General features: G+C 41.6%; 1 protein-coding gene across 1 annotated transcript in view; it reads left to right on the top strand.

Moving 5' to 3' along the window:
• znf574 (zinc finger protein 574) overlaps positions 1-17,544 on the top strand; it is a 33,026-nt gene extending 15,482 nt beyond the window's left edge. The window contains exons 8-10 of the mRNA XM_045208337.1: positions 890-1,038; positions 14,482-14,769; positions 16,419-17,544. Coding sequence (XP_045064272.1) covers positions 890-1,038; positions 14,482-14,769; positions 16,419-17,015 — 1,034 coding nt within the window. The 3' untranslated portion in view covers positions 17,016-17,544. The remainder of the gene's footprint in view (positions 1-889; positions 1,039-14,481; positions 14,770-16,418) is intronic.
• Positions 17,545-20,940: the final 3,396 nt, after the last annotated feature.

The raw sequence follows: 20,940 nt of genomic DNA, 5'->3' as shown, positions 1-20,940 counted from the left end.
GATGTCAATTAGCCTATCAGAAGCTTCTAAAGTCATTACATCATTTTCTGGAATTTTCCAAGCTGTTTAAAGGCATAGTCAACTTAGTGTATGTAAACTTCTGACCCACTGGAATTGTGATACAGTGAATTATAAGTGAAATAATCTGTCTGTAAACAATTGTTTGAAAAAATACTTGTGTCATGCACAAAGTAGATGTCCTAACCGACTTGCCAAAGCTATAGTTTGTTAAGAAGAAATTTGTGGAGTGGTTGAAAAATGAGTTTTAATGACTCCAACTTAAGTGTATGTAAACTTCCGACTTCAACTGTATGTGATTGGTTGGAATTGAGCCATTGATTATTAGTTAATGGTCTATTGTTGGAGATTATCCTTATTAAATGTTTCAAAGGAGGGCTCCTCAGGGAGGATTGGTGAACGAACGCTCCAGCCCGGAGGGAGGATTCTGCTGGGTTGGCGTTGCCGTGGTAACTGTAGATGCTGGCGGCTAAGACAGGATACATCAAAGCTCAGCGGCTTCTCTCTTTTTCTCTCCTCTTCCTTTGCTCCTTTAGCTTCACAAACAGAGAGCCTGAGTGTGTTTTCCAACATCCAGACTGTCAACAGTAGTGCATGTGTCTGTCTGTGTGTCTATAAATAAGTTACCTTAAGCCACATACTGTAGCCTATACTGAGTGATGACTATACAGATAGAATACCCTGTAACCCAGTGTGAACCCAGTGTGTGTTTTGGTGGGTAGGGACGGGAAGGGCCTGTAACCATCCCGGCCTTTCCATATTTTTAGTGTATTTCAACTGATTTCATGTACACTCTCGAAACACTGTTTGGACTGTGATAAACACTAATTTAGTAAGTAATTAACTCATTCTGCCCACCCCCTCTCCCCAGATAAGGAGCCAGTGTTGTGCCCCCACTGTTCCTCCCAGTTCCTGAACCAGTCAGTGTTGGACATCCACCTGCAGCGCTGTACCAGCTCAGAGGAGGACAAGACTGTGGGCCGCGGCCGGGGACAGGGACGGGGACGCTCCATGGGACAGGTACACTGGCCGCCTACTCTATACTAGTTATTCCTTATATACAGTTGAACTCGGAAGTTTACATACACAAGTAATTTTTCCAACCATTGTTTACAGACAGATTATTTCACTTATAATTCACTGTATCACAATTCCAGTGGGTCAGATGTTTACATACACTAAGTTGACTATGCCTTTAAACAGCTTGGAAAATTCCAGAAAATGATGTAATGACTTTAGAAGCTTCTGATAGGCTAATTGACATCATTTGAGTCAATTGGAGGTGTACCTGTGGATGTATTTCAAGGCCTACCTTCAAAGTCAGTGCCTCTTTGCTTGACATCATGGGAAAATCAAAAGAAATCAGCCAAGACCTCAGAAAAATAATTGTAGACCTCCACAAGTCTGGTTCATCCTTGGGAGCAATTTCCAAACGCCTGAAGGTACCATGTTCATCTGTACAAACAATAGTACGCAAGTATAAACACCATGGGACCACACAGCTGTCATACCGCTCAGGAAGGAGACGTGTTCTGTCTCCTAGAGATGAACGTACTTTGGTGCGAAAAGTGCAAATCAATCCCAGAACAACAGCAAAGGACCTTGTGAAGATGCTGGAGGAAACAGGTACAAAAGTATCTACAGTAAAACGAGTCCTATATCGACATAACCTGAAAGGCCGCACAGCAAGGAAGAAGCCACTGCTCCAAAACCGCCATTAAAAAGCCAGACTACGGTTTGCAACTGCACATGGGGACAAAGATCATACTTTTTGGAGAAATGTCCTCTGGTCTGATTAAACAAAAATAGAACAGTTTGGCCATAATGACCATCATTGTGTTTGGAGGAAAAAGGGGGTAGGCTTGCAAGCCAGAGAACACCATCCCAACCGTGAAGCACGGGGGTGGCAGCATCATGCTGTGGGGGTGCTTTGCTGCAGGAGGGACTGGTGCACTTCACAAAGTAGATGGCATCATGAGGAAGGAAAATTATGTGGATATATTGAAGCAACATCTCAAGACATCAGTCAGGAAGTTAAAGCTTGGTCGCAAATGGGTCTTCCAAATGGACAATGACCCCAAGCATACTTCCAAAGTTGTGGCAAAATGGCTTAAGGACAACAATGTCAAGGTATTGGAGTGGCCATCACAAAGCCCTGACCTCAATCCTATAGAACATTTGTGGGCAGAACTGAAAAGGCGTGTGTGAGCAAGGAGGCCTACAAACCTGACTCTGTCAGGAGGAATGGGCCAAAATTCACCCAACTTATTGTGGGAAGCTTGTGGAAGGCTACCCGAACCGTTTGACCCAAGTTAAACAATTTAAAGGCAATGCTACCAAATACTAATTGAGTGTATGTAAACTTCTGACCCACTGGGAATGTGATGAAAGAAATAAAAGCTGAAATAAATCATTCTCTCTACTATTATTCTGACATTTCACATTCTTAAAATAAAGTGGTGATCCTAACTGACTTAAGACAGGGAATTTTTACTAGGATTAAATGTCAGGAATTGTGAAAAACTGAGTTTAAATGTATTTGGCTAAGGTGTATGTAAACTTCCGACTTCAACTGTAGATGGTGTCGTGACGTGACTTACTTTAATGTATGACTGGTATTTATCGAATCACCTAACTATGTTTAATTGTCACTCGATTAAATTAATCATGTAAGAATTAACTCATTAGGAATTTGGGGCACCACGGAATAAGTTGTTTAACGAGTTACCATCTCCCGAATTAAACTCTTAGAAGATATATGTCATATATATATCGATAACAGTCACTTATTAAATAATTACCTCTTATCAGTCTCATTCTGAACGTCGCATAATCCTTGAACCTGCAAGGACCCTAACCTTATTGATGAATCATTAATACACAAATTGGCTTAATTATTTATTTATTTACTAACTAACTAAATAATAACAATACAAACACACACACACACAGGTTATTGATTACTAACGTAATACAATGAAAACAGGTCCCTAGTGGACTGGACTAACAATAGCATGAATGCTTGTGTAGAAGGAGGGTCAGAGTGGAAGGGAGAGACAGAGATTCAAACTACCGTGGTTACTTTGGAAACTACGCTCATTCGGATTAGAAATGCAACCTGTATTTACGTATAGCTGTCCTCGATAGTTGAGTTGATGATGTAGGACCCTGTTTGCCCACCAGAGATCCCAATGTCCTTGGTAGAGTTTCTGGTCGTAGTACTGGTTAGAATGGATACTTCAGATGTACCAGCAGTTGTCTGAGAGGGATTGTCCTCTATCTCGTGTCTTTAGTGAAAGTTCTCTAGACGACTATACATGCCAGCTGCAGACTGAAATGATAAGGTCTAGTGCATTGCCTTCCTCTTCACCTCGTGTAGAGTTTCTCCATTCCAAACGTGTGGACTAAGCGTGGCTAGTCACTGTGCATAGTTTATATGGGAAACTATCTCATTAGAAGACTAAAATCACATTCCTATCTTCACCAAAATACTCTCATACTTAATCATATATTTTATACAACATTTAGATGTAAACTTGATAGATAGAATATGTACACTTTCCGAGTTACAGTTATTACTTGATACCATCCTTAATGACATCACAAAATAATAAACAATATGACATGATTATTCTTTAGATCCCCACTGACCATTCCAAACACTTGGAGGTCAGGAATAATGTTCCAATGTCCAATCTTTTGATGTTGGAGTCTTGGCGGGAAGACTTCCTTTGTTAACAAAGGGGTCCTTTCTCCCACTACTACATGGCATGGAAGAGAAAGTCTGCATGGTATTTACGACCGGTCATAAAACTGGCCCCCAGGAAAGGGGGTGTTCAAACCTTTGCCTAGCCGGCATGTTTGGTCCTCAACCCATGAGGGCAAGTCATGACAATGGCTACTGTAATAGTAGGATACCTTATATACACTAGTTATACCTTACATGGCTACTGTAATAGTATGATTAAGTGATAATGCCTGAGAAGCCGGTGTTTGGAGGATATATTGGCACGGGTGTTGTTTCGTCTCGGCCCGCAAACCGTGCCAATATATCCTCCAAACACCGGTGTCGAGGGCATTATCACTTCTTTACAACGGGTTACCAACATATTCAAATAAAGATTTACATATTTTCATTAAAACCGTTATTTTGATTAATTTATTCATACTATTTAATCCTTCCACAAGATATAGTCCCGACACATATCCAGGATTGCTACCGAAGCCGGCTGGTTGTCCGTTCTATCGGTTCGGTTACCAGAGATGCGACCCAGTCGTTAAGTCTTTTAGTTCTGTATCTATGGACTCTGCGACCCAGTCATTCATTCTAAATATTCTATTGCCATACTGGCTGGCAACGTTCTTATCCCTTGCTTCTTAACTAGCCAACTACGGCTAACTTACAGTCACGTCAAACAGTGCAGCCAGAATAACAACAAAGTAGCTGCATTTGCATTTGTTTAAGCTGTTTTCCTAGTGAAATGTTTTGGATACATCCATAACAATGATTTAACGATGCGCGATTTCACCTGGCATAGAAAATGTGCTCTCTTGTCAGGACACTGTTGTTCAGAGGAGCTAGCCAACAACACAGCTAACACAATCACTTCAAACTGAAGCTGGAAAGACTGCAAACTAGCTGCACTTAATTTCGTTTTACCTGTTTTCTATTGATATTTCTTTCTATATATATCCATAAAAATGATGCTGATTCATGATTTCGACTGGCTGAAAAAAGCTGCCTACCTGTCTGTCCCATCCCGACACATTCATTACTATGTGACAGCTGGAGATCAAATTTGAATATTGAAACAATGATGCAAATGTCGGAGAGACAGACTGCAAGGTTTATACAAATCTCCGCCGTGAAAACAGCATTCAGGATAAGACCCACCCGTTGTATAATTAAGCAATAAGGCCCGAGGGCGTGTGGTATATGGCCAATATACCACGGCTAAGGGCTGTTCTTATGCACGGCGCTACATGGAGTGCCTGGACACAGCCCTTAGCCATGGTATATTGGCCATACACCAAAAACCCCAGAGGTGCCTTATTGCTATTATAAACTGGCTACCAGACCAGTAAAAATACATGTTTTGTCATACCCGTGGTATACGGTCTGATATACCATGGCTGTCAGCCAATCAGCGTTCAGGGCTCTAACCACCCAGTTTATAATACCTTATACAGTTGAAGTCTGAAGTTTACATACACCTTAGCCAAATACATTTAAACTCAGCTTTTCACAATTCCTGACATTTAATCCTAGTAAAAATTCCCTGTCTTAGGTCAGTTAGGATCACCACTTTAGTTTAAGAATGTGAAATGTCAGAATAATTGTATAGAGAATGATTTATTTCAGCTTTTATTTATTTCATCACATTCCCAGTGGGTCAGAAGTTTACATACACTCAATTAGTATTTGGTAGCATTGCGACCAAGCTTTAACTTCCTGACTGATGTCTTGAGATGTTGCTTCAATATATCCACATAATTTTCCTTCCTCATGATGCCATCTATTTTGTGAAGTGCACCAGCCCTCCTGCAGCAAAGCACCCCCACAGCATGATGCTGTCACCCCCGTTCTTCACGGTTGGGATGGTGTTCTTCGGCTTGCAAGCGGCCCGCTTTTTCCTCCAAACATAACGATGGTCATTATGGCCAAACAGTTCTATTTTTGTTTCATCAGACCAGAGGACATTTCTCCAAAAAGTACAATCTTTGTCCCCATGTGCAGTTGCAAACCGTAGTCTGGCTTTTTTATGGCGGTTTTGGAGCAGTGGCTTCTTCCTTGCTGAGCGGCCTTTCAGGTTATGTCTATAGGACTTGTTTTACTGTGGTTATAGATACTTTTGTACCTGTTTCCTCCAACAAGGTCCTTTGCTGCTGTTCTGGGTTTGATTTTCACTTTTCGCACCAAAGTACGTTAATCTCTAGGAGACAGAACGCGTCTTCTTCCTGAGTGGTATGACAGCTACGTGGTCCCATGGTGTTTATACTTGCGTACTATTGTTTGTACAATAGCAAAGAGGCACTGAGTTTGAAGGTAGGCCTTGAAATACATCCACAGGTACACCTCCAATTGACTCAAATGATGTCAACAAGCCTACCAGAAGCTTCTAAAGCCATGACATCATTTTCTGGAATTTTCCAAGCTGTTTAAAAACAGTCAATTTAGTGTATGTAAACTACTGACCCACTGGAATTGTGATACAGTGAATTATAAGTGAAATAATCTGTCTGTAAACAATTGTTAGAAAAATTACTTGTGTCATGCACAAATTAGATTGCCAAAACGATAGTTTGTTAAAAATAAATTTGTGGAGTGGTTAAAAAACGAGTTTTAATGACTCCAACCTAAGGATATGTAAACTTCCGACTTCAACTGTATATATGGCTACTGTAATAGTAGGATCCTACTCTACACTAGTATTACCTTATAGTGCCGTCAGAAAATATTCACACCCCTTGACTTTTTCCACATTTTGCTTTGTTAAAATTGATTAAATTTAGATTTTTTGTGACTGGCCTACACAGAATACCCATAATATCAAAGTGGATATACTGTATGTTTTTTGAAATTTTTACAAATTAATTATAAATGAAAAGCTGAAATGTCTTGAGTCAATAAGTATTCAACCCCTTTGTAATGGCAAGCCTAAATAAGTTCAGGATTAAACATGCGCTTCACAAGTTACATAAGTTGCATGGACTTATCTGTAAGGTCCCTCAGTCAAGCAGTACATTTCAACCACAAATACCAGGTTTTCCAATGCATCGCGTAGAAGGGTACCTATTGGTACATGGGTAAAAATAAGAAAAAAACAGACATTAAATATCCCTTTGAGCATGGTGAAGTTATTAATTACACTTTGGATGTTGTTATCAATACACCCAGTCACTACAAAGATACAGGCGTCCTTCCTAACTCAGTTGCCGGAGAGGAAGGAAACCGCTCAGGGATTTCACCATGAGGCCAATGGTGACTTTAAAATAGTTACAGAGTTTAATGGCTGTGATAGGAGAACTGAGGATGGATCAACAACATTGTATTTACTCCACAATACTAACTAATTGACAGAGTGAAAACAAGGAAGCCTGTACAGAATAAAAATATTCCAAAACATGTATCCTGTTTGCAACAAGGCAGTAAAGTAATACTGCAAAAAATGTGGCAAAGCTATTAACTTTTTGTCCGGAATCCAAAGTGTTATGTTTGGGGCAAATCCAATACAACACATTACTGAGTACCACTCTCCATATTTTGAAGCATAGTGGTGGCTGCATCATGTTATGGTTATGCTTGTAATGTTAAGGACTGGGGAGTTTTTCAGGATAAAAAAAATATACGGAATATACTGTAGCTAAGCACAGGCAAAATCCTAGAGGAAAACCTGGTTCAGTCTAGGGATGGGCATTTTACTTTTTTTGACTTTTCAAGTACTTGCATGATTATTTTTTGAGTAATCCAGTACTTGAATGAAAAAAAATATATATATTTTTGGAACAAGGGTGGCACTGGGAGAGAGAAAAAATGTGTGCACTTATCTATATGCCAACAGTGAGCAACAATGCCTATTTTATCATAGCTATTACAGATAACGAATCCTAATATCCAGTCAATAAAAAAAACAAGTGCCATTTAAGATTAATTTATTGAAACTGTAATATCAACTGGTTATATTATATCGTGGAACACAATCTTCGAAAAGGTAGTAGCCTCAGCAGTGTGGTGCTTGCTTATAGAAGCCTATGGCTGTGCAATGGCATAGCCCTTTTCACAGTCAAGACACTTATTTTATAGTAAAAACATGATGTAATATAACAGAATAAAATATAATATAATAGTAAAAATGTATGCACACATGACTGTAAGTCGCTTTGGATAAAAGCGTCTGCTAAATGGCATTATTATTATTATTATTATTAATGCGAAGTGATTTTCATCACCCTTCTGGAACAGTTATTCTCAGTGATCATTTGAAACGGGGTCAATTTTCTGAAGTTGAAAAACAAATTTTTCAAGGTTACAAACCAAAATCAGTCTTCTTTTCGATATACAGGCGTTCAATTTAGTTTATTCTGCCTGTTCCTTGGAATTTTCTAAATTGATTAACAATTCTACATTGAACACTGCATAGGGATGAATTATGGCCAGGAAATCTGTTTGGTGAGTATGCCTAGCCTTAATGATTCTGATGAAAATATGCTCTTTGTCTTTATCAAACTCATATTTTCGCATATTTTCAGCGTGGAACATGTCAATGGTTAGGGGGGGTAATAGCTTAGGCCAGGGTTCTTCAATTCCGGTCCTGGAGGGCCGAAACACTTCTGTTTTTTATTTCTACCTGGTAGTTAATTGCACTCACCTGGTGTCCCAGGTCTGAATTAGCCCCTGATTAGAAGGAGAGGATGAAAAACAGAGGTGTTTCGGCCCTCCAGGACCGGAATTGAAGAACCCTGGCTTAGGCTAACCAATTCTAAATGTCACTACCAGTTCGCAAAGTATGGTCGTCACTAAAGTTAAGTTACCACAGCCACATACTGTACATAGTCATAAAACCTGCCCGTTTCTACAATATCTTAAAATCTGATTTTAAACCTAACCGTTAACCCTAACCACATTGTTGACCCGTATCCCTAACCCTAACCTTAAATGAAGACCAAAAAGTACATTTTTGTTTTCATTAATTTTTACGATATAGCCAATTTTGACTCTGTGGTTGTGGTAACTAGTGACAACCGCAAAGTAGCCTATAAGCGGAAAATGACGCAATTATTCAAAAACTGCAGCTCATTGTTGGAACACATATTTCCCTACTTAAGTCAACCAGTCCATTTAGAATTTGTGATAAAACTGTCGTCATTTGACAAGGAATGTAGCTTGTGTATCCCATCAGTTAGATACGTTTTTATATGCATTTATTTCTGTAGGCGCAAACAGCACGCGTGTGTAGAGGGATCAATCGGAACGCAATTGAGTGAATGAGACACGGAGGGGAAAAGGAATTAAGGGACCAGAATTGTAATGTTAGGCTTGATTCATTTTTTGTTGTGTCCCGCAAATGCACATGTACACATGGAACAGTCAAAGCAAATTGACGTTGTCTTCAAGACAACATTTCGACCGAATAGTTTTACAGTATTTGAAAAAATACTTGTTAAAGATCGCGTTTTGACGTCGATGACTCATGCCCATCCATAGTTCTGCTGGGAGATTGTTGGTGCTGTCATCTTCAGGACAGGAATACCGGCTTACTTAACGGAGGAATAAACACACATGTTCATCGTTGGTGTTTCAACCAGAACCGGGGGAATGCCCTTTCTTTATTTTCACATGTTGTGTCGAGAAAACGTTGCTAATTATGCTGTGAGACCAAGGAAATCCGCTGACGCTGTACTCTGATTATAAAGGTTTATTATATCAGAGTATTCCAGCTTCAATTTATGGATGTCTGCAGACACCCGGAGAACAGCCGACCCAAATTCAAATATGCTGTTCTCACCTTCCTTTGTCCCAAACCATAGTATATATCCTATGTAATCTGATATGGGTATTTTCCCCTACAGACCACTCCCAGGAGTCCACACAACAGACTTCCTCTGTTCTATGGTGTCCCCACAAAACTGCTCCCCAGATGCTCCCTCTAAGCTGAATAAACATCCTCTCAGATACCATTTTGAAAACGTTAGCAAAGTCATAATTCCTCAGATACTACACACAATTTAATAACATATTAGTCTATATGTTAACACCCCCACTTGCTCTTATATTGTAGAAGTCGTATTCAACCTAACTATCAACACATTTAGCTTACAGTTATGCATCTCACAAATGTCAGTTTACATTCCAAACATATAACCCAATAATTTTTCATTTTTTAATTTCGTTACAGGTTTAGTCAAAACATCTGCAACCATGTCTGCCGTTGGACAATATTCAGTACTTATTTTACCATCACTGAGTGCAGATGGAATGAAATTATATCTGATGTCGACATGTTTACATCTCTGACGACATACTGGGTTCTTTGACAGAGCAATTGCACCTTGGTTATCTTCAAAGATTGTTACTGGTGCATATTGGCACTCACTATCCATCTGGCCCAATAACTGTACAAGGTACAAACTTTATTGTGTAGTAGCAGCCAGTGCCATGTACTCTGCTTCACATGTAGATAAAGCTACTGTTGGCTGCTTCTTAGACCTCCATGAAATAACAGGTCCACATTTAGTTAAACTAAAACAATACCCTGTTATGCTTCGTCTGTCACTTTGATCTGCTGCCCAATCAGCATCACTATATGCTACGAGGTTGAGTTTTTCCACCCCCTTTTTGTAACACAACTCCTGATTCATTGTCTCCTTCAAGTACCTCAACACATGTTTAGCTGTTATTCAGTGTTGCTCTTTTGGTTCTGATAGGTATTGTGACAGCTTGCTGACAATCCAACTGATATCCGGTCTTGTACATGTCATCACATATATCACGCTGCCTATCACTTCACGATACCTTTTTTGAATCAATAGGTTCACCATCACCATCAAAGTTTTGTTTTTGTTCACATGGTGTTGACCTTGTTTTACAGTCTGACATACCAAACCTTTCCAGTATCTTGGTTATGTACCTTGTTTGGTTCATCTTTATTTTCCCTTCACTCTGTGTAAAATCAATGCCTAGGAAATGTCCAAGCCTCCCAAGATCTTTCATCTTAAATTTTTCACTTAACATTTATTTTACACTTGTGAGTGAGTCACTATCACTAGCAGCGATAATTAGATCATCGACCCAAATTATCAAAATGATCCTTTCTGTTGCAGTTTGTTTGTTATAAACACAGTGATCAGCTGGGTTCTGTGTAAAACCATTTTCACTAAGGTGATCATGCAACATTTTGTTCCAGTTCCTTCCTGACTGTTTCAGGCCGTACAGTGACTTGTTCAGTTTGCAGACTAGTTGCTCACCTGTATCTGACTTCAAAACCCTCTGGTTGCTCCATGTACACTTCACAGTCAATAGGAGCATGTAGATATGCTGTTTTGACATCCATCTGATGTAACTCTAAGTCATACTGAGCTGCTAGCTGCATCAAACAGCGTACTGATGTCATATTTGCAGTTGGAGAAAAGGTCTCCTTATAGTCTATTCCTGCCACTTGACTATACCCCTTTGCAACATATCTTGCCTTGTGTGTCTCAGTCTCATCTGAATTGTTTTTGGCAGTGTGGTCAATGTGAATGTATCATTTTCCCTAAGGGAATCCATCTCCTCCTTCATAGCAGTAGCCCAAATCTCTGATTTTGGTGAAATCATTGCTTCTTTGAAGGTTTGTGGTGCGTTGCACATTACTCTGTAGCAGTAGTCAACACTAGGTGGTATCTGGTCATCACCCTTCACTCATAGTCTTTTAAGTACTGGAGTTTCTTCCTCGCTCTGTCTGGATAGCGTGGACTCTGACTATCTGAAGTCTCGATTTGCACGTCTTGTGTCTCTTCGGAATTTTGATCTGCCATCTTGGCTTTTGGCATGGGGGATTCAAATCTCTCCCCATGAAGATCATCACTCATTTCCAAATCTGTCTGAGTTTGGTGTTCGACTACACCTTTTGTAACGAACTTGACTAATCTGTTTTTAAGAACTTTTCCAGTGTCTGGGTAGTAGACTAGGTATGCTGGACTATTTTTATCATACTCAACAAAAATACCCTTTTCACATCTTGAGTCCAACTTTTTCTTGTTCTGTCTTTATGCATAGCAAACAGATCCAAATTCTTTCATCTTTGAAAGATCAGGCTTTCTCCCAGTAATCATGTAGTATGGAGTCTGTCCTACACGCTTACTGTAACACCTATTGCGAATTACTGCAGCAGTCATTACAGCATATGTCCACAATTTCTTTGGTAGGTTGCTCTCAAGTAGCATGCATCTTGCCATTTCAAACAGTGTTCTCCAATTTCTCTCAGCGGTCCCATTTTGATGGGGTGAGTAAGGGGCTGAAGTTTCATGTCTTATGGCATTCTTACTGAGCAGTGACTGGAACTCTTTGGCTGTGTACTCTGTGCCATTATCTGACCTGACACACTTTATTTTCCCATAAGGGGCCACATCAGCAATAAACTTCTCAGTAGCTTTTACAGTATCACTCTTTGCTTTTAGGAAATACACAAAAACTGCCCCTGAATAATCATCCGTAAATGCTAGAGTATATCTGAACTCTCAAGAGCAGCTTTTGCCTTTCCATCAGGCTCTCTGTTTCTGCTCTGAACAAATTTTCCCTGTGTGCAGATTTCACAGTTGAGGGTAGATTTGTCAATCTTACCTGTGATTTTCATTCCCTCTGTCACATTTTCTAAATTTGACACATCCTCAAAATTACAGTGGCCAAGAATTTTGTGCCATGTGTGAATATCATAGCACCCATGACATCCATCATAATTTTCATCACTTACAGTGTTAAGATAGTAAAGTCTATCGTACTCCTCGATGTCAAAAGTGGTACCGTTCTTGTGGATGAGCTTGTTACACCCCTGTCGAAAGTTGACTGAAGCTCTGTTGGCTGTCGCTGCTTTAACAGAGAAAATGTCCTGTGGAAACGACGGCACATACAGCGCCTTCGTCAGCGTTGTTTTCACCCGACGACCCGTGTTGTCTCTCAGGTAAACCTCCGCTGCACCTCTCCTCTCCGCGACACCATTCGTTCTTGTTCCGTCAGCCAGCTCCACTGAATGTTTTTCCGGTATGAAGGTCTCGTCAAACTCCTTAAACTTCCCGATGTCCGTGACTATATGTGACGTTGCTCCCGTATCAACCATCAGCCTTTTTTGTTTCAGTCCACGAACCTGACAGTCACTTATTCTGAATGCAAATGTGTGGCCTTCAGCATCTGTTGCTTGTTTCATATTGTCTCTTCTTTTTCGTCTGCAATTTGCGTCAGTATGAGTGGAACTCTTGCAAAAACTACACCACTGTCTCCGTTCTCTGTGCTCTCCAGTAACGGTACATTTCCGGGCCTTGTGCCCTTTCTGGCCACAGTTGAAGCAGGTTATCTCGGTCCCTTTATCTCTTCCTCTTGGCCAGCTAACTTTAATGTTACTTGCCTTCATCACGTTGTCGTCAGTGGAAATGGCAGCAAACTTATCGGTGCTTTCATAGCTCCTCAACTTGGTTTTGAACTTGCCATAAGTTGTCGGCTCGTCACTCTGCGTTATGTGGATGGCAAACGGCTTAAATTATTCGGGCAAACCTTTCAGAATCATTGCAATCAACAGCCAGTCACTTAAAGTCTCTTCAGCATTCCTCAGTGCTGTAATAGCCGTCTCAGCACGAATGATATAGTCCGTAACACTTTCGTCAGCGGCTTTCTGAAGAGAAGTTAGCTCAGTGTAGAGGCTAATCACACGTGGCTTCCCTTTACCTGCATAATGTTCCCTCAATATCTTCAACGCTTTTCTCCCATCATCTGCTGCTTCTCTCATTATCAGGGAAATACTTTTATCATCCAAAACCTGTATCAATTTGGCGTAGGCTTCTTCATTTTTCTCTCCATCTTCTTCATCTTCATCCAAGCTCAATATGGTGGCCTTTAGCCCTAGCAAACGCAAGTGCCCCAAAAACTTCGTCTCCCATAACTCGTAGTTTTTTTCATCTCCATCGAAACATAATCTATTCCATCGGCTTCCATGTTCCCTCCTTGGCCCATAACCTGTTGGTGCTGTCATCTTCAGGACAGGAATACCGGCTTACTTAACGGAGGAATAAACACACATGTTCATCGTTGGTGTTTCAACCAGAACCGGGGGAATGCCCTTTCTTTATTTATCGCACATGCGCAGTTGTACATCTCTCATAGGGCATAACTGTACCAGTGTAAGAACACAATTTAATAACGTATTAGTCTATATGTTAACAGAGATGAATTCACCTTTCATCAGGACAATAACCTAAAACACAAGGCCAAATCGACACTGGAGTTGCTTACCAAGAGTGGCAGAGTTAGTTTTGACTTAAATCAGCTTGAAAATCTATGGCAAAACCTGAAAATGGTTGTCTAGCAATGATCAACAACCAATTTGACAGAGCTTTAATAATTTTGAAAAGAATAATGGGCATCCAGGTGTGGAAAGCTCTTAGAGACTTACCCAGAAAGACTCACAGCTGTAATCGCTGCAAAGGGTGATTCTAACATGTATTGACTCAGGGTTGAATACTTATCTAATCAAGATAAAATGTTTCATACATTTTTACAAATGTTTGAATTTTGTGTAGATTGTTGACAAAAAATAAATTACAATTAAATCCATTTTAATTCCACTTTGTAACACAACAAAATGTGGAAAAAGTCAAGGGGTGTGAATACTTTCTGCAGGCACTGTATAGACCTAGATACTGTAATAGTAGGGTCCTTTCATCTATTCTTCACTAGTTATTCCTTATATACATGTGGCCCTCCCTCTGTCCATCCAGGTGGAGTGTGATATGTGCGGTCATTGCTGTATGACCCAGGAGGGTCTGGACCTCCACCGGCTGTCCCATACGGGTCAGACCCCCCTACGCTGCCCCCTGTCCCCCTGCAGACGGCGCTTCGCTTCCAGCTCAGCCCTAGGGGAGCACATCGTGGCCCACTGCCAGGGGACTCTGGGGAAGGGCCGCGGCTCCAAGAGGTTCCACTGCCAGATCTGTGGCAAGGACTTTGCCTACACATCCACCTTCAACGTCCACATGAGGATCCACACCGATGAGAGGCCCTTCGAGGTGAGGGGGTGGGGATGTGGGTGGGTGGGTGGGTGTGTGTGTGTGGGGGGGTTGAGTTAGTGGAGGTGGGCCTTTAAACTAAGGGACAAAACAGTGGGTGGCCCGCCTATCACCTCTGACCACAGCACATCGACCATCATTTTCGGAAAATTTCCCGAAGATTCTACAGTTGACACCCTGCAGGTGATCTAGTGCACACGACTGACGTTCGTTACGGTGTGTCTTGTCCTGAAGTGATTAAAACACAGTCCGCTACAAGGGATCAATGAGATTTGTCAATTATTTTAGCAGTAGCAGAAAAGGCCGTCCGCACAAGACTTTGGTCGTTGTTCTGCCTCTGGTTATTTTATTATTGTTTCATTCCCTTCTCACTTACATTTACATTTTAGTCATTTAGCAGACGCTCTTATCCAGAGCAATTAGGGTTAAGTGCCTTGCTCAAGGGCACATCGACAGATTTTTTTACCTAGTCAGCTCGGGGATTAGAACCAGCGACCTTTCGGTTACTGGCACAACGCTCTTAACCACTAAGCTACCTGTGGTTAAGCTACCTGCCCCCCTGCTGCTCCCCCAACGGACATTCACCCTGCCTCCACACCCCAATGGAAATGTATCATGTAAATATGTATATGTTATTGCTGTATTATTGTTTCATTCACTTCTCTTTTTGACCTACACTGTTGGAGCGCAAAGCTTAACAATTTCACTGTACCCAGCAATTACATCTGCGACCCTGTGCATGTGACTAATAAACTAATCTAATCTAAGAAATAAAAGCTGTGGTTGTGGTCACCCCAGTGTATTATGCCCGCTGGTGTCCTCCCTCCCTCTCTACAGTTCCTATGATTAATGAGTGGGGCTGAGTTAGAGCCTGCCAGCTCCCCTCTGTGTTGCTATTCTGGGACCCAGCTCCACTGGGCACCGTCCGGACAGGCAGGAAGGCCCTAAACACAGGACCAACCAGCCTTTCTGCTCACTGTGACAGAACACCCCCAGGCTTCTATAGTTCAGTAAAAATGCAGTCAAAGCTGTAAAGGTATTGGTGAGAAAATGTCCCTGCCGATTCCCTCTGGTTCTACTAATGGTAGGCTTAGTCTCTGTGGTCATTCAGTATGGCAGACAGGCAGGTTACACTGCTGTGTGGAAAAAGATCAATGTCCTGCAGTAGTAGTGGAGCTCTGTTCTGTTAGCTTCCTTTGTTTTCTGTTCAGTCCCCTGTGTCCCTCTTTCTGTTCTTTATCTCTACCTACCATTGTCCTCTGCCCTCCCTCTCTCTCTCTCTCTCTCTCTCTCTCTCTCTCTCGCTCTCTCGCTCGCTCCCCCCCCCCTCACATTGTTTTTCTACCCCTCCTATTCTTCTGCCTCTTCAGCCAGAAGTGCTGTCTTTGCAAATTTGGAGAAGTGTTTCAGAAAATATTGTTTTCAAGATATGAAATCTATGAATTTTAATGTCCGCTCTTCTCCTCTTGTCCTTGTTCTCTTGTTATGTCTTCCGATCCTACCCATCCTTCTCCCCGCCACTCTTCTTCCTCCTCTCTCCTCTTCAACTTCTTCTCCCTCTTTCTTTCTGTTCACCCTCTCTCTCTCTTCTCCCCTCCTCCCACTCTCTGCCCTGTCTCCCCCCATGTTCCCTCCTCCTCCTTTCTCAGTGTTCTACGTGTGGGAAGCGTTTCCGCCAGCTGCCCCACCTTAAGGACCATGAGCGTATCCACAGTGGCCTGCGGCCCTTCTGCTGCTGGGTGTGTGGTAAGGCCTTCAGTGTGGCCGGCCGTCTTACTGAGCACGCCCGCATCCACAGCGGAGAGACGCCCTACACCTGCCACCGCTGCCCCTCAGCCTTCCGCTCACGCTCCAACCTCGACAAACATATCCGTCTCCACGACGACGGAACGGGCGGAAACACGGCCACTGATGCAGAGGCGGAAGGGGCGAGGGTGCTCTTGTCTACAGGGACAGGGTCGGGTGGCGAGGGGGAGTCGGCGGTGCAGACCATTCTGCTTGTCCAGGCGGATGGAACCACAGAGGGGGTGATGGTGCCGGCTGTGCCCGTCTCAGAGCACTCCTCTGGGGCTATGTTCTCTGGGCAGGCTGGGTCTTCCCAGGTGGTGTTCTTGGGTGGTCAGGCCATCTCTGTCCCCTCCCTCTCAGCCATCATGGAGGGACATGAGATCCCCTCGGTCACTATGGTAGAGGGACAGGACGTACCACACACCATAGAGTTCATCCTAGAGGAGACCATCTCATAGAGGAGACTGAAGAGGAGGGAGGGGAGGAAGAGGGAAGAAAGGAGAGGGTTTGTGATAGAATGTATTAGAGACTGAGACAGAGTTAGACTGTAAGATGGTAGGATTTTCGGTTAGTGTTGAGTTAAATCAAGAGGTATAGTTTTTGCTGTTTCCTCAGTGCCGTGGCTATTCTTGTTAAATGGTCAGAATATTGTTTCATGGACTTGAATGATCTACGCATCTACATATTCATTGGTTTTGACAGACTTTTGTGAAGGATCGGATGTGTGGCCCTTAAGCTTTGAGAGGTGCTTCTTAGTTTGGAAGAGCAGAATTGATTTTAAATGTTGAACTAGTACAGCGAATCCAGTGAGGCAAACAACAGTTGTGTGGTAAATTTTTTTTGGGAGAAGTTGATTGAAAAGCTGATTGTAAAAGTGTTCCCAGAGTGTGTACCGTCAATATTATTTAGTGTGTTTTATCATGGTTGGACTTGAGTCGCCCATAAAATGTGCTCTATTTTCTTTTTAATAAAACGCTTCAGCTTTCACCGTTTCCCCAACGCTTCTATCATTTTAAAAGGAGGATGACACGTGGGCCTCGCCCTGAAATATCTCTCACACATCAGATAGGATGGCCTTTATGGGCCCCACTGTAAATCCACAATGCTCTCGCTTGACATCAAGAATATGGTCTCTGACACAGGTACACACACACACTATGAGTCACAGAAGCAGAGCTCAGGAGGGCAGCAATATGAGATATCCCCATACAAGTCATGTAATTACCCAGGATATTTGGTTCAATGTTTGTCACTGTGTGTTGACGTGTATATAGATTTAACAGTAATGTTAATATAATGTCTGTGACATAAATGTGAATAGATTAACTTAATATTGTAATTACTTATGATAAGGAAGGAGAAAGGATTTGTGAGGATCTCGGCTGAATGTGGAATGACACGTCATATTGCTATATCATTATGCTATAGTGGATAGCTAGATCTCATTTGCGTTTAAATGGAAAAAGGCTTGATGGGCTAGAACTTTCTCCAGTGCTGCAGCAGCCCATAATGGTAATCTAAAGCGTCGTTTATGACTGTCGCACACCCAGCGAATGCTGACTGGAGTGTTTTCACACACACACACAAACACTCTGTCTTGATTTGTTTTCATGACATGAAAAACATGAGAAATGCTGGTGATTGTGTTGGAGACAGAGAGAGAAATTGCGTCATTTTAACATAGGAGCCTAGTATGAAAACGTTTTTTTACCTTTCATGGGAAGAGAACACGGACACTTACTAGGGTTAGATAAGGAACCAGCAGTCTTTTCAGAGAACAGTGATGTCCAAAAGTATTTGAACAGTGACACATTGTTGGTTGTTTTAGCGCTGTAATCCAGCACATAGGATTTGAAACATCTGCTAAAAGACTAAAATGTAAAAAATGTTATTGGTGAGAGGTTAGCATGTCTTGGGGGCATGATCTTTATGTATCTGTAACTTTCTCACTAATCATTATTCGCTATTCATTCAGGATTATCCGTAATCATGGTAGCATCCACATTAATGAAGAAGTGTTTAAAAAGTTATTGTATTCTTATTTACAATTAAAGTGACTTGAAAATGACAACACATTATTTGCCATTCATTTCTATTGGGCACAAAATAATCTGAAACATAACCAAAACAAACTGCAAATGCATCCAACAAGTTTGAAGAGTCACAAGCTACACAATATGTCCAAATCCTTTTGGTTCCTTCAAATGGGGGGACTATGTACAAAAAGTGCTGTTCTTTCTAAACGGTTCACCCAATATGGATGAAAATACCCTCAAATTAAAGCTGACAGTCTGCACCTTAACCTCAGTCATTGTATCTGTGGTACCTAAATAATGATGCTAATTATGCTGTGAGAACAAGGAATCCGCTGACACTGTCCTCGATTATAATAGTTTATTTATATTGAAGATTTCAGCGCCAATTTACAGACTTCTGCAGACATCTGGAAAACAACCGGCCCAATCTCTGATATGTTGTTACTACCCCTCCTTTGTCCCAACCATAGTATTTATAATCTGTGACATGATATGGGTGGTTTCCCCTACAGACCAATTCCAGGACGCCACAAAACAGACTGTTTTAGGGTCCCCTATAGAAATGCTCTCCAGATGCTTCCACAAGCTGAGTCAACTTCCTCTAACACACCATTTGCAAACGTCAGCAAAGTCATAAATTGTTTAGACACTTCATATTTCCCCCCTTCGAGACTAATTAAGTCTCGAAAACAAAAAGAATAGGATTATGACAAATAACAATTTCTCTTATTGAGTAACTTTAGCAATAAACCAAATTTTATGGAGAGTAAACAAATTTTTCTATGGAGTGTAAATACATTTCTATGAAATACAGTGGGGGAAAAAAGTATTTAGTCAGCCACCAATTGTGCAAGTTCTCCCACTTAAAAAGATGAGAGAGGCCTGTAATTTTCATCATAGGTACACGTCAACTATGACAGACAAATTGAGAGAAAAAAAATCAGAAAATGACATTGTAGGATTTTTAATGAATTTATTTGCAAATTATGGTGGAAAATAAGTATTTGGTCACCTACAAACAAGCAAGATTTCTGGCTCTCACAGACCTGTAACTTCTTCTTTAAGAGGCTCCTCTGTCCTCCACTCGTTACCTGTATTAATGGCACCTGTTTGAACTTGTTATCAGTATAAAAGACACCTGTCCACAACATCAAACAGTCACACTCCAAACTCCACTATGGCCAAGACCAAAGAGCTGTCAAAGGACACCAGAAACAAAATTGTAGACCTGCACCAGGCTGGGAAGACTGAATCTGCAATAGGTAAGCAGCTTGGTTTGAAGAAATCAACTGTGGGAGCAATTATTAGGAAATGGAAGACATACAAGACCACTGATAATCTCCCTCGATCTGGGAGCAAGATCTCACCCCGTGGGGTCAAAATGATCACAAGAACGGTGAGCAAAAATCCCAGAACCACACGGGGGGACCTAGTGAATGACCTGCAGAGAGCTGGGACCAAAGTAACAAAGCCTACCATCAGTAACACACTACGCCGCCAGGGACTCAAATCCTGCAGTGCCAGACGTGTCCCCCTGCTTAAGCCAGTACATGTCCAGGCCCGTCTGAAGATTGCTAGAGTGCATTTGGATGATCCAGAAGAGGATTGGGAGAATGTCATATGGTCAGATGAAACCAAAATAGAACTTTTTGGTAAAAACTCAACTCGTCGTGTTTGGAGGACAAAGAATGCTGAGTTGCATCCAAAGAACACCATACCTACTGTGAAGCATGGGGGTGGAAACAACATGCTTTGGGGCTGTTTTTCTGCAAAGGGACCAGGACGACTGATCTGTGTAAAGGAAAGAATGAATGGGGCCATGGATTGTGAGATTTTGAGTGAAAACCTCCTTCCATCAGCAAGGGCATTGAAGATGAAACGTGGCTGGGTCTTTCAGCATGACAATGATCCCAAACACACCGCCCGGGCAACGAAGGAGTGGCTTCGTAAGAAGCATTTCAAGGTCCTGGAGTGGCCTAGCCAGTCTCCAGATCTCAACCCCATAGAAAATCTTTGGAGGGAGTTGAAAGTCCATGTTGCCCAGCGACAGCCCCAAAACATCACTGCTCTAGAGGAGATCTAGGCCAAAATACCAGCAACAGTGTGTGAAAACCTTGTGAAGACTTACAGAAAACATTTGACCTGTGTCATTGCCAACAAAGGGTATATAACAAAGTATTGAGAAACGTTTGTTATTGACCAAATACTTATTTTCCACCATAATTTGCTAATAAATTCATAAGAAAATCCTACAATGTGATTTTCTGGATTTTTTTCCCTCATTTTGTCTGTCATAGTTGACGTGTACCTATGATGAAAATTACAGGCCTCTCTCATATTTTTAAGT

This window comes from Coregonus clupeaformis, chromosome 28 (genome assembly GCF_020615455.1).
Source record: "Coregonus clupeaformis isolate EN_2021a chromosome 28, ASM2061545v1, whole genome shotgun sequence".
Taxonomy (NCBI): Eukaryota; Metazoa; Chordata; class Actinopteri; order Salmoniformes; family Salmonidae; genus Coregonus; species Coregonus clupeaformis.
Note: the sequence above shows the minus strand (reverse complement) of the source record. Positions and strands in the feature narration are given on the sequence as shown.